General features: G+C 34.9%; 1 protein-coding gene across 1 annotated transcript in view; it reads left to right on the top strand.

The window, feature by feature from the left end:
• The window catches only part of LOC100740965, a 93997-nt gene extending 67725 nt beyond the window's left edge, over nt 1–26272 (top strand). The window contains exons 2-4 of the mRNA XM_024371677.1: nt 17280–17543; nt 21080–21309; nt 24271–26272. Of these exons, the coding sequence (XP_024227445.1) occupies nt 17280–17543; nt 21080–21309; nt 24271–24606 (830 nt within the window). The 3' untranslated portion in view covers nt 24607–26272. The remainder of the gene's footprint in view (nt 1–17279; nt 17544–21079; nt 21310–24270) is intronic.
• The last annotated feature ends 324 nt before the right edge of the window (nt 26273–26596 follow it).

Genomic DNA, 26596 nt, shown 5'->3' with positions numbered 1-26596 from the left:
GTAATACAATTTTAAACAGTAAATCACAGTAAATACTAAAATCAGGAAATCAACATGATCCATATTACAGTTTCCAATAGACGAAAATTAATCCGCACGTAAATTATATTTGTAAACGAACGAAATATTTGCGCGATCAAATAATGGTCATGAGTGCGCAGGCTTGGAAAAGCATGGTGCGCGGCTGAAAGCCACGAAGGATTAATAAATCGAAGAAGGAGTGGAGATTTCGAAATCTGGCCCTCGAACCACTCTCTCATCTGAACCGTGCTGCGTTTTAACCCCCTCCACGCCCTCTGAACTTATGAAATTCAAACGCGCACACCCTCGTGCCGAGCATTATTTTCATACATCACGGTTTGCTAGTCGTTATAACGTCATGCACATAACATACTATGTAATATGTATTAACTTACGTTAAGGGTACGTACTATTACTCCGCAGCGGAGGTCCTATTATCATTTATAGTGACACAGTCATGACACCCAGGAGGGCTCGATATAATGTTCAAGGTATATTAACAGGAGCAGAGTATGCGCGAACCGATATATAAAGTAGTATATTGGGACATCGATAACACATGCTGATATCTATCGAATATTCATATCTCGTGCCATTATTCAGATTCGCGGATTATAATTTCGACGTTCCAAAGGCTTATACCACGAGGATCGTTACTTTGTAAGATATCTAAGATATCTGAAATTTAAAATATCTGCGTTTCAAAAATCATTTCTGGGCTGATCTTTTGCTTTCAAGCATCATTGCTGTTGAGCTTATACCTTTAATTGGAAGGTTAGATGGAATTGTTGAAAAGGAAGGTCTGTTGCTTTATAAGATATATATATACGTGTCAAGAAGTTTTACTTTTAGATCGATTTTTCGGTTTCAAGCGTTATGGCTGTTAAGTTTGGATCTCTGATTGGAAGGATGGGTGGGAAGATTGAAAAAAGAGATTGTTGTTCATTCATAAGATATATCCATGCATATATACGTTCCGAAAAGCTTCGTTTTTGCGTTGATTTTGGTTCGAAATTAGATTGGTCTCGAGTTTGAATGTTTGATGGGAAGATTAAATAGAATTGTTGGATGAAGTGGAGGATTTCTCTGATAGAGAATATGCATTTCACTCGAACGCTATAGACAATTTTAGCATTTCCATTTTTACAGACTTGAATGGAAAATACGTGATAAAAAAGAAATGTGTTATAGTTTAGTTAGCACTTATGTGTATATTATTACATTCTATCTTACGATAATCATAAGAGATTAAATTAATGAAAAATCGGACAATGGGATAAGAGAATAAATACGAAAGCTACTTTCAGATAAAATAAAGTTAAATTGAGCTTGGTAGCTGCTTCCTTTTGCGAAATCCGACCTTCCACAGAGTTCTCGAGTGTTCGCGACTTTATGCCTCATTATTGAAATATCCTTCCAATATATCGCTTTATCGTTGATATCAATTTATGTCATTATATTCTCTTCCAATCTCGTACATATATCAGTATCGTCTTAATATTTCTTTCGAATTATTAAAATTCAGGTAGATATAATAAAACTTAAGGATTAAGAGTTATTGTTGTTTCACTATTAAGCTTGCACTTTTTAAAACGTATTACAGTAAAATGCAGGTATTAGAATTTAAACTCGCTCACTAGCAGAATCAAAACTTTACTGATGAAGTTACAATAAAGAATGAAATTAACGTTAGTCTATGATAGAATTATGCAGTAACAAAAATTAATTATACAAAATAATATTATTATAATAAATTGATTATAAAATTAAGAACGTGTTTGAGTTACGAAGATATAAGATTTAAACAAATGTTTGACAAATTTCTTATAACGGTAAATATTAATTTTATACGCCATCGAAACGTACAATATACGTGCGACTTACATTTGGAAACTTTTGCTTCATAAAAAGTACTTAACTTCATTACAATAGAAAAAAGAGATATTTCTCCGTTATCCTACTTCATAATCTCGTCAATATAAGTTTTTCTAACTTATTCTACGAAAAAAAAGAGGATCATTAGTCTCGTTAATATAATCTCTGTAACTTTTTCCACGAAAGTAAACGAATAATTACTATAAATTGATTTCAACGACGAGCAAGCTTCTCAAACTCGTCTTAACAGAATTATTCGTCGTCGCGCAGCCTCACATTTGCTTTTACGACCACGCACTTCCGTTCGAGTTGTACGTCTTGTTACAACCTATCCCGAGTAGATCGGCCAATGAACGAGCAGCTCGTACGACCGAAATTGGATAAAATTAATGTTGCTAGTTTACCCTCACGATTACGGCTGACATTCTACTCTCTTGGATGGTTCGAGTCAACTATCGTTTGAAAACTAATCGTTTTTAATAAGCACTAATCAACGAGGCCAACGAAAGGTTCCTATAGATGGAGGCCTGTTATGGAACAGTTATTTATGCTTCGTCGTTTAGAGAATATTACCCTCTGTGAAGAGAATATGAAGTGACGTAGAATATTAATTTAACGGAGAAATATATTTTCTTTTTATTGCGATGAAGTTAAGTATCTTTTTATGAAGTCAAAGTTTCTAAGTGTCGAGGTTAATATTTATTGTATCTTTGTGGAACATAAATATAATACATTCAAGTGCATTTCGCCAGTTTCTTGTGTCTATGTGAATCATTTTATGAAACGTTGAAAGTCATTACGAGAAATCATAAAAATTAATGAAGATTTCTCAAAGTTGACTATCTTCCATTTACGTACGACGACTCTACCTCATCACGTGCCTTAGTTACTTTTTTTGTGATATAGAGTATCAGATTATCCTACTTCAGATTATTTAAACTTTTCCGGCTTTGTAACAAATATAATGACTGTTACAAGATTTTTAAAAGAATTGGCTAATACTGAGACATTATTAGGAAATTATTAAAAAACCCCTTTTAATAATTCAACATTAAAATAAAATTCTTCTCAGTTGTTTTCGTCTACATGTATTTAATGTAATTGTCAGCCGCTGTTGTTATCAGTTTTGGCATTCGTGTCATTAGCTTTTTCGTAGTATTTGTTATTTGAACCGAATTGACTAATCCTATTTCATAAAATTTCTAAAATTTTGGTGCAAGAACACTCGATTGATACTTATACAATTTCAGGAATTTTCTCTGTTATTTATTTTATGGAATTAACAGAATTGACAAATAAGCGATTCATTGAACAGTTTACCATAATCACGTTAAAATATATATACGTACTCGATACTTTTTCATTCCCGGTTTGTGACACACCGCCAAAGGAATTTGACGTAGTGTTCGATGACTTTCAGAAAGGGAATGTACCGTGAAAATTTCAAGGCGCAACGTATAATACGTCGTGGCGGATTTTCTGGCGACAAGCAGCCAAGAAAGACTCAATTTCCTCCTTCAAGCAGCTTCCCCTTTGCCACTGTTACAACTAGTTTCAAATGCAATCAGAATAGAACGACAGCGAGTTGCTATTGCTCGTTAGGCGAGTTAAGAAATTGTGAATTCTTCGAGGTTACGATGGAACTTTCTCCGCTGCATAATAAGCTCCGCTTCTTACTATAAGCTTATGAATTTCCTTTTATATTCATTTTTTTTTTAGGTAGCTGTGATATTGTTATTATCATAATGTTTATTCGGATGTATTAAATTGGGAAACAATGCTTTATTCTGTAACTCTTCCGTATGTGTAGAATGAAATATCGTATTTCAAGAAGAGAGTATGTATTGTATTTCTCACAATGGAATCCACGATCTACGAGAATGTTTAACATAATTTTCATAAACGAACTTATATATGTATTAATGAAACAGCTGGGTGAATACTCGTATTTGGGAACAGAGGATAACGTTTGTAATTGGGAATATTTAGTTGAGGAAGATGGAATACGGAACTGAATATTATTTCCGCGTGTTATGAGAAGTATTAGTTGTTACATTCTCATGAATTAGAACTTAAGTTAGTTATTACATAAGTCTATTTTTTGCGATAGGATGTTGTAAATAATCATAAATTCCGAGGTAAATTTTAACGAATAAAATCTGCAACACCATAACTTGTATTTGCTTTTCAATTTATCGAGTTGATGAGATACGATTCAAATTACGTGATCTACAAAACCAATACTAAAAAGCATTAAATTAATCTACCAAAAATCTCGTGCAAAACGTTCTAAAAAATAATATCTGAGTCCCAGAGCTAGTGTATTGAGTCTACCTTTTAAAAAAATGACATATTTTCCGATATCAAATTCATTATTCTTCCCGATGATAAAAATTTTCTACGACTCTGAGATGCAAAGTAGTTTCTTGTCACCGGAGAAATTCCGCTTCGAAGCGCGTCCGCCTACCCGAAAAAACCTCAAAATAGTCAGATGATGCATTCGGTTACAGGCTCGTCTAAACACAGAGAACAAAATATTACCAAAGTGGAGGATCCCTGTCAACGAAAAACGATGAATACCACGTTCACGTTCAATTAGCGATGCCACAAATGAGAACGTTGACGCTGGCTACGGAGGAGAGGGTGGGGCCTTCGCTTAAGAAACGCTCGCGAGCTCGTTAGCTCGCGATTTAAGCCGCGCGTTCGCAGCCGACTGCTCGCCGGAAAACGGAATACGAGGACGCGTCGTTAAATGGCACGCGTATATGGCTCGGTTTTAAAACGACGTCGTATATAGACGTCGTAAACGGTGACGACCGCAGCAACGACGACGAGGAAGCGTCGTCTTCACGGCGACGAGCCACGACTTACGACGGCCAGCCACTTGACATCCCGACCCGCCCACATCTCGTATACTGCTCCCTACAGCCCTTCCCACAAGTAGTCCAGAAATTTACAGCAATTCCCACTAATCTTCCCGCGTCCACGAGACACGAGTCCCTCTGTTCCGTTGCCATTTCTAATTAATGGCTCGACCAAGGGAATTCTTCCAGATATTTCTTTGAGAAAAGTGCCATCTACATCCGGAAGTTTCAATTTTGGTAATTGAAAGAACATTTTTTGTAGCGAAAGTACGCTTTATTTGGGTTAGTTCGAAGCTGTTTGAGAACATGTAATATAACGTACAGTTCAAGAAACAATCTGAAATAAACAAAACGATAATAAGAATGAACGGATTTATTCCAGACATCTCTTTGGAGAAAATATGATTTTCATTCGGAAGCTTCGATTTTGGTAATTGAAAGAGTTGTTTTTAATGAGGAGATAATATCGACTGAGTAAGATGTATATGTTTGATTTGGTTTAGTTGGAACTTGATTGAGAATGTGTGAACATATTTGAGAGGATAGAAGATTGATACGTTTTACAAGCGAACTGGATATAAAATAATAATTTTACTCAGAAATTATTTTACATTTCAAAACACGCAATCTGTGAGACAATCTGTGTAATTCAAAAAATAATTTTTAGATTGCACATAACCTGTCGTTTCTTTTTTACGTATCGCTCGATTTAACCAGGAATTTATCCGGTTGCTAGTGGAACGATCGCGGAAAAGAAAGCAGCAAGATATGAAAAATAAAGAGGAGAGAAAAAAGAAGTAGAAGAATTATAGGAAAAAAGAGGAAGGAAAAGAAGAAGGAAGAATCTTGAATCAAGTAACAACACGGCACAAGTCAATGGGTAAACGTGCGAAATAAACAGGACACAAGGCGTTTCCAATAAAGCCTACCGGCTGCCTGTCGAATTTATTGCACGCTTAATTAATGGACAAATAACGCGATTAACGAGAGAACGACCGGTACGCGATAGGCTGCCGTAGCCGGTTGGGAACACCGAGGATGTCAGTGCTGGAAAACTGTTGCTCGCAGAAAAATGGCCGAAGTATTTTTGTCGCGGCACCGCCGCGAAAAATGGGAGACGACTAATTGCTCGATAGATTTTATTTTAACACGATGTCCGAACATATTGCCATGGATTCTTGTAATTTTTTATCGATAAATAATGATTTCTCTCGTGTATTTGCTTCTCTTCTTTTTATTTTTTCGAGGGGCTGTTTTTCTCGTCGCGACGCTACCACGGAAAATGGGAAACCACTAATTGCCTGGTACATTTCTTTACGCCATATTTAAACGCGTTGCTATCGACCTTTGTAATTTCTTAGGGATAAATACCAATTTTGCTCGTGTACATTCTCGTTTCTCTTTATGTTTTGATAGGAGTTATTCCGTTGGAGATGAGAAAGAAAACGTTGTAGCGGAAACTTGAGATCGTGGGTTCAAATTCTTCTGTATTTTCTTTTTCGTTTTTAGAAGGAAATTACTTTTATGAAAGACAAGAAGGTGGTAATAAAAGTTTGAAAATTAAAACTGGATTTGTTATGTTATGTTTTTATGCGTTGAAGGCAATTGATTTCACGTATATATTTTATATGTAAAGGGACATCTTATAATCGTATTGCATGGGGGATGGATGGAGAGTGATAAATGTGAAATTTTTATCTCCATGTTTTATGCAGAAGTACTTCGTTACAATATATGTAGAATAGGTAGATTATAAAAACTTTTTTAATGCGTAGGGAATCTTGGTATCTTCATTATATGCACGCGGAATTATTGTAGTTACTGTTCTTGATTATGAAATGTTGGTCGTTGGAATAGTAAAAGTTAAATTCGAAATTTATAGCTTTAGTAATCCTTTGAGACAAAGTAATAATACTCTTATCTAAATTATACGAGTTTCTATAATTTGATACAAAGTAATTTTACTTTCTCCTCAATTCGGTTATATACATAATTCCAAACAACAAAGCGACACAAAAGGACAATACCAACGAGATTTTTCGCTCTGCTAAACGGAATGAGACAGTTAATTTGTTAAATTGTTAAATCCATTAACCACGCATCTAGCTAAAATAATTCCAATTCCCAATCCCATCGCTATTACCGCCGTTCCATTATACATTTTTTAAAATAATGACAATAATAAACACCTTTATTACACACATCGAAATACACGTTATATCTATCAATCTTAACATTTTGGAATCTATTTAAAAAGAGTGACGCAAGAGTCGAGCCTTGATCCTAATAGAAATAAGTCTGTCAATCCCGTCTTCAGAGACTTCTACTCTCATGAACGCACACGCACACGTTGTCAAAGGTCCTTAATCAAGCAAGCAACGAACGGTGGTCGTTCAGTGACAGACACTCACTGGGAACACTGCTTTCAGCTGCTCCATCTATTGTCCTCTCGTCTCGTTCCGCCTCGTCGCGTGGCATGTTAATTAATCCGCTAATTATTAAACTAATTGCTGGCTTAATTGGCTCGCGAAAAGCTCGCTCCTATTCAGCTCGATCTTGATGCTAACGGAGGAGACGAAAGCAAGATCGAAGGTACAAGAGGGATGGAAAGGGTCAAGATAAAAACGAGCGAAAGGATAAAGGGAAGAAAAATAAGATAAAGAAAGGGGTGGTTGAATAGCGACGTAGTTGGTCGCTTGGTTCAACATCATCGATTCGGTATTCTCGACAGTGTCGCGAAAAGCCTGAGGATTCTTGCGTTTTACGGCTTGTTGAGAATCAGAACACGAAGTCAGAAACGAAGTTAGCAAAATACATTCTTTCTGTTCATATTTCTACGTCCGATGATTTGAATATTTTTTGCGATCGCGTTTGTAAGCTAATGTGGAATTTATTTTTATGGAATATATAAATTTGTGTGTTATTATATCATTTCGTTTTGTATAATATCATGCACAAAAAAGAGATTGTACATGTTAGTTTTAAAAATTGTATAGTCTTACACTGTATGAACAAGCCGAATCTTCTTAAAATATTCTTCACGGAAAGTTTCACGAAATTCGTAGGAATTTCATCTCTGTCATGATACTAAATAACTGTGCACAAACTGCCTTCTCAGATCTTCAAGACCTCGTTGTTCGTGTCTCTAATTGCCATTGTGTCTGCTCCCTCCGAGGGTGCTCGAACTCGATGACGATCTGTGTCTCAACTCAAGAACGGAGAACTGCTTTTCGAACGACTTAACGTCAACTTTATTCAACTCCTATAATAAATTTGAATGAGTTTACTTTGCGATTCGAACGGTTTCTTAGAGTCAGACTATTTCCCATTGTTAATTTCATGCAGAATGTATTATAGGTACTTGATACGATTAAGAATTCTTGTCATTGTGTGAACTTCGACAATTTGATTGGGTTGTTTCTATTGAATAATAGAAATAACATGTATGATGGAGGAATTAATCGAAATGAAAGAGCCAGTTTTGAATGAAGGCAAAGTTGAATAAAATCCACGTAATTATCGCGACAATCTCGCTTTTTGAATCGTCCTGTAGGACTGATTTAGTGCGTGCTGCGTAGCAATTGCTATCAAGATATTGCTTCAATTGACGCGTCGGCCAACGACAAAGATAAAATACACTGGATCGATGGAAAAATCGACGGATCAACAGGTTAAATTAATAAAGACTCGCAATTTTACATGGCGCATTGTATCATGAAAGCGTACGAATGCGTTTCAATGGCATTAACAGTTTACACAAACCAATCTATATGGATCAAATAAACTACGTATCTTAAATATCATGTGTAAAAAAACATTTTTATTCTTAAAACAATGTTGATCGCATCTTTCACGAAAATCTTAAATATCCATAAATTTCTGCAATTAAGTCAAAGATAATTTTCGAATAGAAATTTCATTTTATCTCCAGGATATGAACATTCAAAAAAGTAATATTTTAAAATAGTAACCGTGAGATTTTAAGCGTGCAGAAAATAATTTTTCGGACAGCGATTTCAAGATTATAAACACCGAAAAAAGTAACTTTTTAAAACAGCAAGTTCGTCGGAAAAATTCAATCTCGTCGACAAACCTACGCATCCATTCACTCCGACCGTATTCCTTCGCTTCAGTTGAAATCCTTTTCTGAATCACAGAAAAATAATCGACGAACCGCCGTGAAACATCGTGGAAAAGCAACGTGGGACGAAAGCAAAATGAAAGAAGCGTAGAAACGGAAGGAAACAAAGCAGGATCGAAACATATCAAAATTTTAACTGCGCCCTAGATCCCGGAGCTCTTCACTGGGAAAACGAAAGGGAGAGAGAGAGAGAGAGACTCTGGCATTGTGTCTCGTATTCACCAGGAACTCACGATTCGGCTTGCATAATGCAATAACTTGTCTCAACGAGCGACGGGCCCACGAATGAAACAGAAACAAAAGAATCGGTCGCCAGTATTTTTCTGTTTGCGCCAGACAAAGACGAAAAAAATGGTAGACGGTGGAGAAGAAAGGAGGGTGGAGTAGGTCCCGACGAAGTAGGAAGGGTACTCGAAAACCCTAAATGGAACCACCCCTGTTCGAAACGTAGCCTAACTATAAGGGGTCTGGCCTTCATTCTACCACGGTTTAATTGTTGCTTACTGTGGCATAAAGCGTTCAAAAGACAACGAATTATTCAAAATGCCTCGTTAGATTGTTCCCTAAAGCCGTCACGTCTATGGATCCGGAGCCAGACTGTTTGTCGCTTATTGGGTAAGAGAAAAATTGTTGCAGTTTGCGGATCGAGGGTTGTTCCAGTTTGTTTGGATATGGGTTCGTCGAGCGATTGTCGACAATTTTTTTGACTCTTTCGTGTTTTCTCGTCTTCCTTTTGTATCTTTATTTGGAAAGGACGAGTTCGACAAAGGATTTTCGATGAAGTCAATCAATCGATTGTTTCAGTCAAGCGATAATTTTGCAGTTACCTTTTTCAAATGAAGTACTTTATATTTAGATTAATTTTGTATCGTTTACGTGTTTTATGAGAGTTGAATGGAGCAGATGTGTGTGTTATATTTTAATCCTTTTCCTGTTTCTGTTTTGGTATTTTACTTCTATTTAGAGGGGATTCGTTATTTGTTGGGTAAGATGAAAAACTGTTACAACGTGAAGAGAGAATTTCTAGGGATTCGTTGAACGATTGTCGAGGTCTTTTTACGATTCTTGTAACTTTCCTCTTCCTCTATTTTTTGTTTCCGTTTGGAGAGGATAAGTTCAGTAGCAGATCTCTTTGTGAAATAGTTTTGAAGTTTTGTAGTTATTTATTTTCAATTAAGTGAAAGATTTATATGAGAATTAAATGAGAGATTTATGTGTGATGTATTTATTGTATTTTACTTCAGTATGTATTTAATATATATCCAGTATATATTGTATTTTACTTTCATCTAGAGAAGGTTAGTTACTTATCGAATAAAAATAAAGATTGATGCAATTTGAGAATCGAGGGTTTGCTAGAAGTTTTTTTGGAATTGATTGGACGATTGTCGGAAATGCTTTTATGATACTTCTTTCCTTTTCTTTTCTTATACTTTCCTTATACTTTCGTTATTTATGGATTTGAAAGTAAAAGGTACAAAAATATTCCATATTTTTATTTCCATTTGTAACAAATAGAAATTGTGGAAAATTGTATTGAAAACAGATAAAAGTATTTCCATCAAGAAACTATCATTTTTTCATCAAATATAGAATAGAGATTCGATCTTCCAACGAGAAGAACTAGACGTATAGACACTTTATTGACCACTACCAGGCAGAACTGTCGCTACAAATGGAACGCATCAATGAGTAACCGGTCGCTTGGGTCTTCGATCATAATGTTTCGTAGAAAGCAATCTAACTCGTCGGGCCATTCATTCTTGTACAGCCCCCCTAGTTTTCTGTTTATTTGCTCCTCGTCGATTCAGTAGCTCATGATAAATTAATCGCTATGGCGAAATAAAAGGAACCTGTCTGTCACTTTGAATTTACTTATTGTTTTGTGAAACGATTTTTCTTTCTTTTATTACGTTCTGTTAATTTTACAAGATATAAGAAATGAACTAAGGATAGGATGAATAAAATGCAACATGTTGCACTACGTGCTTGATGTTGTTTAATTAGGTAGCATATATTGAAAATATTGAATACATAATTTTGTTTCTAAACAGATTTAGTTAATATTTAAATGAATGCTTAAATTTTAGTTAAAATACTACTTTCGTGATCTATTTCACTATTTAGTGTACAATAAAGAAATAAAAAAATAGAATAAAAAAAAATCAAATGTCTAGAAAAAGCTTCAAAATTAAAAAAAGAGAGCTTCGTGGCTTCTTTCAACAATTTTAATCATCACCTAAAAAAAAAAAAAGAACAAAGAAAGATATATATATAAAAAAAAGGATTTCATGAAACTTTATAGTCTATAAAAGAAATTTTTATCGTCTGTCATCATTCTGAAGTATAAAGCAACTCGAAACAATTTTGCAACTCGGCTCAAAAATTTCTATCATTATCCGTGAAAGAATACCCCAATTTACGTTGAAAGGGGTTTCTTCGTTTATTACGCTGGATGAAATTAATTCCATAATCTATTCGTATAATATCTCGTGGGTTCGATTTATTTTTCGACCGAAGCCCGGAGTTCTTCGGCGATAAATATTTAATACGTCTGGCTTTATTTCGAGCGCGGTTCTCGTAATCAGTAAAAACCGACCAGAGAAGAAACTCGTTTCTGAATGTAAAGTACCTCCTCAAACTTTCATAACGCCGGATTAAAAAACCACCTCGAATTTACAATTCCGTCGCATTCGCAATTTTCTTTAAAATACACTGTGGAAGCAATCGGGCGGTGTGAGCCAAGAGCGAAATGTGCTATGTGTCATACTGTCTTCAAATATCGTCAACCAAACTGATAAAATACTCTTTTGTCCTAGTGCTTTTAAAAAAATATTCCCTTGTGCTGCTTTATATTTTTGTTATTTGAATTGTTTTAGCTATTGATTTTTATTCCTCGTGCATCGAAATTGTTTTTATGTGAATATCAATTGTTTTTACTGTCCTTTGTTTCTTTTTTTTTTTCTTGAACGAAAATAAACGATTATATTATCTTGCTAAATATGGTAGGAAATTAAATGCTTCGCGGACAGTGTCTCGTTATCAAATTTTTGACGAAGGATACAATAAAAGCTCTAAAAAATTCAAAGTATAATACGTTGCGCTCAGCTTTATTTTCTCTAAAATCAACGTTGAAAGTTTGCGGTGTAGGTGGTGCACTTGACTAGAAACGCTTCGTAAACCTTTCCCGTGGACGTGAAAAGTTGACAAAGTCAGAAGTTAGCCCATTCCGGGGAAATGCATCTTCGTGTTTAACTTTTGTCCTGATCCCTTGCAATAATCCATGTGTCAGCCTAACTTATCTTCAAAAACTTTCACAAACATAAGATTCGCCGCAGGTAGAATTTTTCTTTTCAATTCCTTTAACTGTTATATCTTTTTGTAAATGCTTTTAGATTGACACATTGTACTATGATCATGCGTTAACAATAAATTTTTATGAGTTCATCGTTCTAAATAGAGGACAGATGTACAGTACTGTGCGGTAATCTTAGGTCATGTGTGATAGTGATCACAGTATAGTAACAAATCATATTTCCAAGAATTCTTTTACATGTTGTTACAAAAATGTGAAAACACTCACACACTCATTGTGAATATTTAAACACTCATTGAATACTTTTATGAATATACTATGAACATATTACACAAAATATTTGAAAATATCGTTAATATTGCGCGTAAACTGAATGAATGAACAGTTTTAATAATATAGAATTTAGTCATATATAATTAACTATCGAAATTTTTAATAGTTTGTCGTGTTCTTTTCCCGTATATAAATTGCTCCTAATTTTATAAATTAAAACATCTTTCATACAAATATTGCCACAAATTAGACTCACCGCATTTCTCAGATACATTGCAATGTATCGTACAAATAGATTCGAAGAATTGAGAATATCGACCAGAAGTTGAAATTTCTGCAAATAAATTTGCTTCTCAAGCAATAGTTATACGATGCTTGAGAAATTTCTGCGTTTACGATTCGCCCATAAAACTATAAGCCTATTCGCGTCGGATCGTAAACAGAGAGTAAAGATTTCTAACAATGCACAGTTTCTCGCACGATAAGAGATTCAACAGACTGCAGAAATACTGGAGAGATTGCTGCATGGAACAATCACGGCTTTACGGCTATTTTATTGCCTTTGGACGACTTCTTTATGCCGTTAATTGACGGATTGCTGGAGGTATTGCCAAACAGAAAGCGCGAATGAATTTCAACCATGGTTAAGCCGCTGAACAAATGTGTGCGGCGAAAAATTTGGGAATGCAATATCTGTATATGAAAGGTGAACGTGCGGTGAATAAATTTTTTCAAATAATTCTGCATATTTTTCTTTTGACAGCATATTTTTAATTTGAAATTGTGGATAAAGTTTAGATTGCAAATGTAAATCAGATGTAGATAAAATGTAAATTTAAAAATGTAATGTAATTGCTGTTGGTGGGAATACAAAATATTTTAATAATACATTAGAAATATTCCATACAGATGAGTAATATAAAATAAATAACTCGACAAATTTCTTTGTAAAATATTCTATATTTACTTCATTTAATATATTGTGGAAATATAACAGACAAATAGTATAAAATGATTTATTTTCAGAATTCTGTAAAGTGTAACGTTATGTATATGTCCTGGTGAATGTAACTACAGTAACGAAGAGCCTTTCTCTATATTTGTAATTCCTTTTTCGAGAAATATTCAAAATATTTATTTTCGTTCATCGTCGATCCCCGATTGCTACATAGAACAATCGCGGCTTTGTCACCAACTTCTGCAATCTTCTTAGGAATTCCAATATTATTTAAACTTTCGAAGAAATTAATCCTACAACCGTGTAATCAATTTTTATTCTAAGATCCATCCAAAAATTACGTTTTCAAATGCGAATGGGCTCTTAAAATAAAACGACACTTCCAACTGAGAACTTCTACAGAATCATTTCAGAATTCCAAGTAAAATACGATTACTTTCAAAGTAAAAAAGCAGAAGAACAATAGTCTGGCCATTCGCCTGCTTAATACCGGGAACCAGTTCTTTGACGCCTTTGACGCAATCGTTTCGTCGCGATTGCCTCCTCCATACCATGGGCCGAGGTAATTCCGCTTGTTCTCGCGGTTTTATCGCATCCGTTGGCGGTTCGGCTCACGTGCCAAACGCATGACAAATTCGTACGATCTGGAAATCGTTTACGATCTCGCACATTTTGACGGTTTTAGCCGCACGTCGCGACTGCAGAATTACTTTTCACGTTCCATACTACCCCCCCCCCTCTTTTTTTCATTTTTCTTCCTTTTTTTTACACCCGCTCTCTGTGTGGACGTGAACGACAGACTAGGTTATTGTTTTAAGTGGCACGTAGCTGGCTCGCGATTTGACGCGGAACGAGTGCTACAGCCTCCAGGAATATCGTTTTTGGCACTGGTCGCCGAATTCTTCTCTAGGTGGTCCCTAGAGGACGGCGATAAAATGGCTCACGTGAAATTGAAGAGGGTTATCCCATAGTTTGGAGTTCAGCAACTTGAGTTGCAGAGGAATTTCTACAATTAAAAATCCTGGTAGTCCAGTTTCGTAACCGTAAAAACGAAATCATTAGAATGATCAACATTTATTTATCCTCCACACACACCCATTACGAGAATTACTGTCATTAATAAAAATACTTACCAGCCGAATATAATAGGGACAATCCGAAAAATAAATAACTTCTGTTAAACTTTAAATCTCGAGTAATGTCAAAATCCAAATGAACTATGTAAATGTAGAAATTACCGGGATTTTGTCGTACAGTAAGTCCCGATATCGGTAAAATCAAGTCAAAGGAATGTTATGCAATCAAAAAAGCGTCCATTTTCTCCAATTGGGAAACGTATGCAAACGATATTCTAAAAATGTCGACGTGTTAAAATCGCACAATCGGCTGCAAAAGGGAATATCGTGGCGCCATTTCCAAGCAACACCCATTTTGGTGCCTGTTGGATTGCTTTTTGGAGGACGATAATTACACGAACCTCGTCGATCGGATATTTTTAATTAGCCAGACTATTCGCTACGATTGCTCGGCGAAACAGGGAGATAAACAAATTAATGCAATCGCGTTAAACACTCGATCGAAGGACGAGAGAAAATTATTCCCTTGTAGAGATTCGGAGTTCCACGATTTTTGTGCTTCTTTTTTTTTAACACCCACTCATTACGCCGATAATTGCTATTTTTTTCTGCGCTCAGCCAACCGATAAACGAAGTTCGACTAGGGGCGAGCTGCTTTCAATGTAAACTTTTTGTCGTTTGTTTACACGACTAGCCAGCTGAACAAATTCTGTCGCATTTACATCTTTCACACAGCCGTTCGTTAATGAACTAGCTTTTTTCAACGCTTTAAATATTCTCTGTAGCTCCGCCCGGTGATCTCTTAATCAGAATAACGCCGATTATTCGAGCGAAAGGATGTTAAATGCGTAAAATGAAAACCTTTTGTACAAAATTTCTTTTTCGAGAAATCCATTGCGTGAATCTTTTGTCTGCCTAATGCATTTACTCCATTTACCAAAAATTTGTAATTGTTTTTCCAATTGTAGCTAGGATTGTGCTATACCGATTCATCTGCCAATTTGATATTAAAAACTAAGAATATGAAGTTAATTGAGAATTAATTCTACGCGTTTTAAAGACGATTTTTTCCGAAATGAAGCTTGAAATGAGATAATTTCATTCCATACTTTTGATTCATTCTTGCACAAACGATCATCTTCTGCCTGTATAATACTTTTGACCTCATTATATGTAATGAAGGTACTTTAAAGTATACCACTTTCGTTAAAATCCTGTTATAAACTAAATGTGTTTAGAATCCTGGTAGTACTTAGGAGTACATGCTACTGCTATGAAGGAACTTCTACGAAGTTCTCATTTCTTGGAAGGAAGTTCTGTTCTCTTGATATCCGTGCACTCAGTGCATGTCTGGCATATGCGTAGGTGAAGTATATATTTTGAAGTATCTGATTTGAACAAGACAGTAAAATATATGAATCGCATAGTTCAAGATGCAAAATGTCGAAATTTAATAGAGAATTGAATGAAGTTTAGTAATTGAGTGAATTTCAATTACTAAATTTTGGTTAAGATACGAGATTGGTGGAATCACGAAAATATTGCTGAACGAAAGTAATTAAAATTATATAAATTAGAGTGCTACATAAACTACTAAATTTTCTTATGGATTAATTCTGGTAACATTAAATGTCTATTAATTCTTTGAGTTACACATTGACAACACGAAATAAATGCACGTAATAAACAAAACTAATGCAAGTGCAAACTAATTTTAACTTAAAAAATAATAATCTCTTTGACGTGCAGATAACAGCGTAGTATTTTTTCCTTATACATAATATTTTCACTGAGAAAGGGATCGTTGCAGCAAAATTTTATTCCCAACGTTCCAAAATCATCGAACTCGCAAGCATTGATTTATCTTTCCTATTTACATTCTTCGCCTTAAAGGAAACCGGTAGAAGATACCGATAAAAGCTCACCGCTCTTCCTTCACCTCCCATGAAATACTCTTCGTCTCAAACATAGTTCCACAAGGAAAACCAAACATCAATGGAAACCAATTTCTCTTTTACTCTCGAGCTTTGAAATTTACTGCCTTTCTTTCACCAACTTTCGACCTTTCTATCCCCATAAAATACTCCTCCATATTAAAGAGAACCAAAGAGAAGACATTCGATCACTTTTCTTCACTTTCAAAATTTATATCGGCATATCCGTTAAAACTTTATTGGCGCTTGATGTCGTAAAACGAGTTACAAAGTAAGATAAAAAAATAGGCGAATTTACATAAGTTAATTATCATCACTTGGAATGAATTCGAGCAGTAAAAGAAAATTCTGTAACACGTAATTGCAATGGCTACAAAAACTACACACACTTATTCACTAAGCATTATTTTAGCAAATCTTGCATATCATTTTCACAGTATCGATTTATTTCTAGTCGTATAAAACTACTATTATTTGCCTAATTGTTTACGGTCTTACGAAGGTACTATTAATAACTCAATGTTTTATAAACATATGAACATAATACCAAATGACGTGGAATTTAATATACCTGAACCTAATTATGTATGCTACAATAAATACAATGGTGCATACCTTTCGTAACCATTGTACATACGCTCTGCGTATCTTCAAAATCGGATAATTTTTCGAATTTCCGAATTGAGGACCTTCCCTTCTTTCCACGCACGTCCTACGGGAATTACACTGTGAAACCTTAAAATTCTCAATTACGAAATCTAACATCTCTACCGTGCTTTTTTAAAAAATTCTCAACGTGTACGAAACTTTTATTTTTCCAGGAGCCTCCATACAGCTTCTAAGGCTAGATGTGCCGAAGATGGCGGACCCAAGATGGGAGAAGGTGATACTAAAATGCGAGTACGATCTGGGCGGTGAGGATTTGTATTCTGTCAAATGGTACAAGGACGGGGCTGAGTTCTTCAGGTTCATGCCAGGCTCGAGACCTCCTGGCCGTAATTTCTCCGTTGATGGAATATACGTTGACGTGAACAAGAGCGACAGCAAACAGGTGACGCTGTTGGGACAGGCGAACAATCGAAGAGGTTCGTAGAGAAACGCGATTTGTCCCGTTTGCTCGATTTAACGATCATTGTTCGTGCGTACTCGACGAGGCTTTTGCTTGTGCGATCGTAGTCTGAGGGGAAATTCACGAGCATCTGAGGATCGATGGATTTCGAGGAAAGGGGTGTATCAGGTGAATCATGCGCGACGATCGACTGTCGAGAGTTTGTCGAGCGAGAGGTCGTGAAGCTGTAGCATCGAAAGCAGCGCAATTTACCAAGAAATTATGCGGTTTAATGTGCACCGAGTGTTGATAAATTGTTAACTGCTGCGGGGAGTGTTTCGAGCTGAATTGAATGTCGACGAGGTTGCGCGTTTCAGGTTCTGTATTGGTTTGCGCATTTCAATGCCGGTAAGAGTAGGATGCCCTATTGCGATTTGTTTCTACGGATTCTTAGTTTTCCTGAGAGGTTTGAAGCATCCTGCGTTTGGATATTATCTGGATCCTTTTGTAGAATTAAAGCAATATTGTTAGTGAAATTGAAAAAACTGTTTGGTATAATAATAATTAAGATTGGTGATAAAACAAGCGAAATTTTAACAATTGATCTTGGTAGTTTTTGTAAGATATTTAACTTTATGAAAATCTTTTACAAGGAAAATTTAAGAAAAAGTGTGTAAAATATAGAATCGTGAGTTTTTCTCTTCAACTCTAATGAATTTCATTATCAGTCCTAATATATCTTTTCTTCCGACTTTTCAACTCATTAAACTCGCATACATCTTTCCCATCATCTTTTATCCATTTATCATACAGGCTAAATTATTGAATTTGTATTTCTAGCTTTACATTTAATTACCTTTAGCCGTTCAGACACCTAGAACTCACGTTTTCCATCATTTCTTTACGTCCATTTAAGTTTTTCATCCAAAATACAGTAAGAAACGCGAATAATAAGAAATAATCTACACTATTATATTCCTTAATCTTGCAATTAACTATCTTCATTCCCTCAAACAGTGAAAATTCATCTCCTTCCTTTTATCCTCATAACAAACTGCAATACTTCTCCGTAATGTCTAAGCAAACGTGAAACAGGAGAAACAAATCTTCTTGAAACTCGATTTTTTCGCAATTTTAGATTAAAATCGAAACAGTAATTCTGCAAGATCTTACGAAACTTCAGGCGATGAAAGTTAACGGGCTGCCTGAAATTTCACTTAAATAACCAACGAACTTTCCTCGTCGCGAATGAAACTGGCCCCTATTAAATTTCTATTCCCGCCCATTTTTCACTGGTCCACGAGGATCTACGTTCTTCCACCATCCTTACGCCTGCTATTAGGTTTCTAATCTTCAAGGTGCTTGCATTCGAGCTTTCAAAGTAGTCTGCGTAACTTTCTTAATTCATTATAATCGAAAAGGCTGATCTTGTGATGAATTTCCATGGCGCGATGCCTTATTCTTTTCTATTTAGCTTCGTTCGTCGACGATGCTTTTCTAGAACAACGTTCCCCGACGTTTTGCAAATCTTGTTACTTAAATTTAAGAAAAAGGTGTATTTAGTCGAGCGAAGAAAATTGTATTAACCATTTGTTCTCTGACTCACTAAAGTAATAAAAGCTACTCCAGAAAACATGTTTTTTAGGACTTGAACTTGTACACGCCTCACCTGTATTTTTATTGCCCTCTTATCGCTCTTTCATTATAACAAAAAGATTATTTTAAAATATTTGAAAATTGATTCTGTTCGTACAATAATATCTTGTTTGCTTTGTAATTTATCAAGCTATAGAATGTAAAAATCTATGGATCCATCCTCTCTCGAATATTTAATTCAGCACACATTAAACACCTAAAGGCTTAAAAATAGATTTTTCAGAATATTGTAATTTAACTATATCCAGATTTAATTGTCGAAAATTTGTCTAATGAAATTTCGTTCGAAACAAAATTGTAATTCAAAATAACCATATTGATTTCCCAGAAAACATTTTGTAACTGCCTCGAGGGTCACGTTCCACCGATTGGAAATCTAAATAAAATCTGAAGTATGCTTTTCAAATCAGTCTCGCAAAAAAAGCACGAGTTCGTGTTTAACCTCGTCGATGGGGCAACGGCAACGATCGAACGTTTCCTTAAAAGGAATTAGAGCGTGTTGTAAGTCGTGAAAGAGGAAACTGACAGCATGGTAATTTTGTCTGCGCTAAGGCTTTTTTGAGATTGGTGCTGTCGAGAAATGGTTGGGAGTGATTCGTTTCATCTAGATATTGTTCGTATGGATTCGACGTGAAGGAAGGTTTTGGGTAGGGGTGATCGATAGAGAGGCTGTGTAAAAGAAATTTTTGAAGTTATGAATTATGCGGAAATATATATTTTTTAAGAGATGACATAGAGTATTTGAAAACAACTTCTTTCTGATTTCATATCATAGAAAGAAAGTGTAATACCTTATCATAATAATCACTTGATATCTCGAGATTAACGAAGGTATAGAAAATGAGAAAATAATTCTGTTTCTTTTTCCATTTCAAAACACTGGCTCGTCATTCCAATATTATTCCGTAATTGTTTAATATTCTTGTATTAATCCTGTCGCATTTCCCATCTTTGTGGAAATACCATATGGACACATAAAATGTCATATTGCGTTAAAAATAAGTAGGTCGGAACAATAGCAAGACATATTGTAATATTTGAGAAAGAAGTTAATTTTCATGGTAATGAAGTATTGTTAATTCGATACAGTAAAAAGCAACAGATTAATTCGATTTATTCGTTTAAATATCCTCTTTAACTGTTATTCAGGGAATTAGGGTCTTAACAGAAATAAGGGAATGCAAATTTTTTTCAATTTAAAAGCTCATTAATTAAACACGCGTTAATCGGTAGGACATCAATAAACCCATTCTATACGAGCAGAGAGTACAATTTATTCAAACTTTTTACCTGTGCATATGATTATTATACGTTGTATTAAACGTTTTAATCATTGTTCCTGCATTGGTGTTATATAAATGCAGTTGGATTCATTATCAGTCACGAATGGATTATAAGCTTTGTTTTTCCCTCGCTATCCGTTATGTGTATTATTTTACTCTTGTTTTATTGATTCCATATTGACAGGAATTTTTTGTCATGAAATCTACATCCGAAAAATGTTCATGTCATTTAAAATAAATTTAAAAAGTCATTAAAAGTCATTCTATCCAATACTTTAGTAACAGAAACTACCTATATTATCTCTTCGGTTCTCAATTATTCCTCTTCTTTTATATCCAACGAATATTTAATTCGTAAAGGTATATAATATTTGTATTCGATATTTTTCAAAAAAGTGGCTCGAAAAATATTTTTCCAATATTCGAAAAAAATATTTTGGTGCTACTGAGGTAGGTTATACTTTTTTGAGTTTCTAAGGTTGCTTTTACTTTTCGAGGAATAGGATTTATTCATAAGAAAAAAATTCAGCGAAATTGACCAAGATGAAGGTACGAAGACGCTCCAGTCACCAATGTATTAATCGAATAAAATAAAGTAAAGAACAGCGATGTAACAAAGTAATTTACACGACAGGTAAGGTGAACCTCATGGGATCGTACGGTTGCGAGGTGTCCTCGGAGGGGCCCAGTTTTCTTACGATCTACGGCGAGGCAAACATGAGCGTTGCTATCCCGCCAAAGGAACGACCCAGTCTGCGCGGTCTTCGACCGTCTTACGAAGTGGGTGAGACACTCCAAGTGGAATGCAGTTCCGCGGCCAGCTACCCTCCAGCCCAGCTCGTCTTTATCCTCAACGGGAAAGAGGTAAGAGAAAGAAAGAGTTTTATGAGAATGTACGGGTATTAGAGCCTGGAGAGACATTTCGTTGCCATCCGTGAACTTCAGAATTCCTGATTGTAGTCGGCCTGGAAAAACGACTCGCTCGAGGCGAACTTCTTTTTCCTCAACTTCCTTCCGCGATTCTGATTTTTCCCTCATGTGTCTTTTCGCTTGTGGGTTCGTTTATCTAGTTCAACGCTTTAACAGTGGATTCTGTTGAATTTCTTGACATATTAAGAATTGGATAATTATCGATTTAATTATAATACAATTTAATATCACCCATATAATTCAATTAATTTTTATTTGTTTCTCTTCGTTCGTTTAATTTAAAGTTTTGGAAGTTTTGATTCCACTCTATTTCACTTAATATCACATTGTTAAGCATTCGACCTTTCAACGTGGATCATAATTAAACCTTCGATTCTTCATCCAAACGAAACTCGTCGATTTGCATCCTTGAGAACAAGCTGTCGTCATCCTTCTTACAAATTTTGGCTCGATTTAACCCGCTGAGAACCGCTGAATTTTCTTGACACTGTTATGAACGAGCACTTGCCCTGTTTCTAGCGATTTAACACACTGCATGTCGTGTATAAACATTTATTATCTGTAAAACAGCGCGAGGTACGTGCGGTCCGTTTGATCGCGCGATATCCAATGTGAAATACGGTGCAGTCTATCCTAATGTATCGCCTAGACCAGATATACGAAGAAAGGTGCTCTCAGGCGATTCTCTGATCTCAATGTTTATCGTTTCCTTGATAAACGATCGTCTGTGACGATAAATATGATTCCGTCCCACTTTGTTTTAAAGAATCGTTCTTGTATCGAGTTGGTCGATGTTTCACATTGCTTGTTTCAATATTAGAACTGTCCTAATTGCATTCTCCTTTTTCAAAAGATTTTCTAGCCATTAAACGAACGGGTTTTCTAAAGTACGTTTGTTTTAAATGTTTGATTAAGTATTTTTGTAAGTACTAAAAATAAACATGTTTCGGATGAAAGTTCGATTTGATAGAGGAAACTTAACAAGATATTTTGATTTTTCTTTCATATTCTCATTTAAACAGATTTCAATGCCAATGTAGCTTTCTTAAATGGAATTAAGATACCTGGATCGAAAAATTTTGTTTAAAGGCTATTTTAACTCTAATCTCGCAAGATTTATCATATGAAGAACAAGAAAAGAAATAATATCTAAATATAGAAAATAAATGGTAATATTACGTATTGAAGGATCAATTTTTAGAAAAAATACAGGTAATGGGTATGCATGGATATTTAATTTGTTTTTTCTTAATTGGAGAATTTTTTGTATAAAAATGGAAATAGTATTTATTCAAGTGGAATTATTTTAATTGAAAACAATGATGAATATTGAATTCTTTTAATTGAGAGGCGATATACAGAAACGATACTGAATTATTTTTGAATTAAGGATTGAACAATCGTTTCACGAATTTTTACTTATTTTAAATCGGGAATAACAACTCGACTCCGGATGCTCAAACATTTCTGAGAAATTTCAAAATGCAAAAGTGTCAGGACTAGATACAATGTACATAAAACTATATAAAATATTTAGTGGGTGTGACAAGTATATAAACAGTTATTATGTAATAAAACAAAAAAATACATATATATGTATACATAAAAGGATACTTTAGAATATTAGAATAAAATAAATATATCGATTTACATAAAAACATTAATTTTCATAGACGTCTATAATCCGATAATATTGTACATCAATCTGTAATATTGCTAAGTGATCAGAAACACGATTAAATTGATCAAAAAAATTGATAGATTTTGATTGAGGCGTAGAAACTTGCAAACATAGAAACTTTCCCAGTTGGAATGATCTCTCGAAATTGACGGTGTCGTAAACGTAACAACGTAAAACAACGAGCGTTGAACTGGAATGGGGTGAGGATTGAGAATAAAAAGTCCTGGAAATTAAGAGAACGCGCGATGCCTTTGAATTGCAAATTCAACGCTAGCGAAGGATATAAAATCATGGGAACCGCTTAAAAGGTGCTCGTTTAGTGTTCTCGCGACCGCGCCCCTTTATTCAGGCCCCTTAAAAAGTTCGTCGTGGTGGGGCATGGAGAAATTAAAACCGTCAGTTTAGACTCGAGCATACTTTTAAAGTTGCTTACTGTGCATTCAGCTGCTGTTTTCGTTTTAAAAAAAATAACAGACGGAAAGCTGCCCTATTAAATTTGCCTCGACCATCAACCAAGAAAGTCAGTTCAGTTGGATGGTCGGTTAACGTCTTGCGTATTGCGATGGTGTTTTAAGAACTGTCATTAATAGAAGGCGGATTTTTATGAAAATTGATATTTGTATGCACGCAACTAAAGAAACAGGACTTAGATAGAAATTTGTTTTATCTACTAAGAATTATGACAAACACTCTACTTTGGATATTTTATATTCTTTTTTATATTATGCGCATTCTATGCATTTTTACGTCTTCAAATTTCCCATAAATGCTTAAAAACTTGCATTCTAAATATTCATTTCTTTTCCCTGCATTATAACATTCTGATAGAGAATTATTCAACGATATTTTTAAACAATTAATCATCCTGTTGAAATTATGATAACCATATCCAGCTTAATTTTATCTATTAATGTGTATCAATGGTTCTTATTAATTAATTCCTATCAATTTAAATTCACTTTAACATTTAAAATGGCTCGTGTTTAAACTGCGCATTAATAATCCATTAAATCCATGCATCCCCTAATTGATCAAATTTCTCCAGTCATCCAAATACGTTATCTTAACGTTCCTCCATTAACCAGAAAATTTAGTGCAGAGTTCTCTAGTATACTCGCCATTCATCTCTCCACTCTTGCATGAAATTTCACCTCGAAAGACAAGGATCATCTCACTACCATCTCACTCTCACTATCACCCTCTGTCATCAACAGGTGAACAAAGTGTTGACCAGAGAATTGCCAAGCTCAGCCTCCTCAGAGGATAACATCGTATCCTCGACGCGACTAGGGCTGACTCTACGCCTGGAACGACACCATTTCCCTGGAGGAACTTTGAATCTCAGCTGTCAGTCCACTTTGCCAGGGATCATGGACGCGAGGGCGCTTGAGAGAACGGAAACCGCAACGTTGGCCGCCAGCAATCAACGACTGGCGCAAGAACCGCCTAGATCCGGATGCATCGTAAACCTTCCATCCCTGTTCGTCATGACCTGCTGTTTCTTACTGCGATCGTTTAATCACGGTATATTAGCACTTTCTTATGTTTAACCTACGACCAGTTGGAAATCGCCACTGGAGCTCGTTCGATCGTTCTGGGATCACTTTGTTCGGTAATGTTGCTTTACAGGTTTGGGTATACTCTGATTGAAATATAAATAAAAATATTGTATCGTTTTAGATGCTTTATTAGTTTTATTTTGGAATTAATTAAATGTTTAAAAGTAACATAAGAACTATTTTGTGTCAAAATTCGATAATTGTATATTTTATGTTTTAGTCAATTCTTTCAAACAAAAGTATAAACAATTTGGATTTTAATATAAAATTGAATTTTAAATGGCATGTGTTTGAAACTTATGTGGTACAACTAGATTGTTATATAACAAGATATATAACAAGATTTGCATCCAGAGTAATTTTATATCTAATTATATTTTAATAATACGTATTTGAAAAATTATGAAATAATCGGTTCTCGAATATTTTATTTACATAAAACATATTCACGACTATCAATCGAATATGCCCAAGTTTGTTGCCTCTCAAATATCGAAAGAAGCCAAAAGATCCAACTTTTCTTCACTGCTAGTGTGTGATTTCGTTTCTCCTGCGGAAGCTCTCGTTGATATTTCGTGCGAGCAATTTTTAAAAAATTTCCTTAATTTTTCAATGCAACTGAAGACTAAAAAAAATTAGATTTCATTAGCCTTTTTAAATTTTAGGCCGATATTAGTCAGGAAAATAACTTTTTTTTAATTCTTCGCTATCACTGTGAAATTTATCGTATCACAGAAAATTGCTCGCATTAGACGTTTTTTCGGTCACATTCGCGGGCAAAACTTTTTTCTTAACTTTTCACTGACAAAGAGAAAATCTTACAAAAAGAAGAAGAGACAAAATTACTGTTGCTAGGCTTTTTGAATTCGTTTGTTAGGCGAAAATTAGCCTCGAAACGAATTTTTTCTTCACTGCCACCATGAAATTTCGTTGCTCATGCAGAAAAGACTCTTGTTAAAAATAATTCCACGAAGGAATTTTACGTACACGCATGTAATATGTTAATATACGTGTGAATAAATGCATAGGATGGATAAAGTACGTGAAGTATATGATTCAAGTATATCGATGGTCATGTAGAGGAGATGGAAAGCGAAGATGAAAAAGCTCTATAGCAATATAATTTAATTGAAACAGCGAGTCGTTTACGCAAGACGCGACATTGTACATAGTGTATGATTGTGAATTAGATTTATGACGGTGTGTAATTAAAAAAAAAGAGAGGGTGGGTCGGGGTAAACACGGTGAAAGTAAGCAGGAGAATTCATTAGGATCTCGATGAGGATGAAGTGATATCACAATCACGCGACGTGTGATTCGTTTTACGAATATTAAAAAATAAAGCGAGAGAGTGATTGGTATCGAACGACAAAAGGCATAAATTTGAATCGATTGGCGGTTGAAGTATAGGGTGATTCACGTTTATGGCGTTCGGGATAATTGAACTGTTCTTTTTTTTCTCTTGGATCTCTCGACGCATCCTTTTTGGTGGCGTACAAGAATTTATATATACATACATAAATATATTATATATATACATATACGTATATGTATACACGATGATGAATTCGTCATATTTACGTTTTACTGTAATTTTACATGATCCATATCTGATCGTTATGACATTTCAAACAATAAAGAGGAACATCAGGCAGAATTTTGTTCATGTTCTTTTACTTTAAAACCTTCCCTTTTAGAATTTGAGAATCAGGTAAGATTGCCATTTGACATTAAAATTTTTTAATATTCCACATATTAATGTTATTTTAACTTAGGTTTAAAAAATTTTTATATTTTTGGACGCTATCGCACAATTGTACTAATACTATTGTATTACTGAAATTTTATAAATCACGGATCATCTTATTGTCCTGTTTGATATAAAATTGCGAAAGGGAATTCTATAATTTAAATAACTTACAATTCGTCAATTTAATAATATATTAATTGATAAATTATTGTGCAAGAGTGTACTGTAGCG

This window comes from Bombus impatiens, unplaced genomic scaffold (assembly GCF_000188095.3).
Source record: "Bombus impatiens unplaced genomic scaffold, BIMP_2.2 scf_1499, whole genome shotgun sequence".
NCBI lineage: Eukaryota > Metazoa > Arthropoda > Insecta > Hymenoptera > Apidae > Bombus > Bombus impatiens.
The sequence above is the reverse complement of the archived record's forward strand: the minus strand, read 5'-3'. Positions and strand labels throughout refer to the sequence as shown.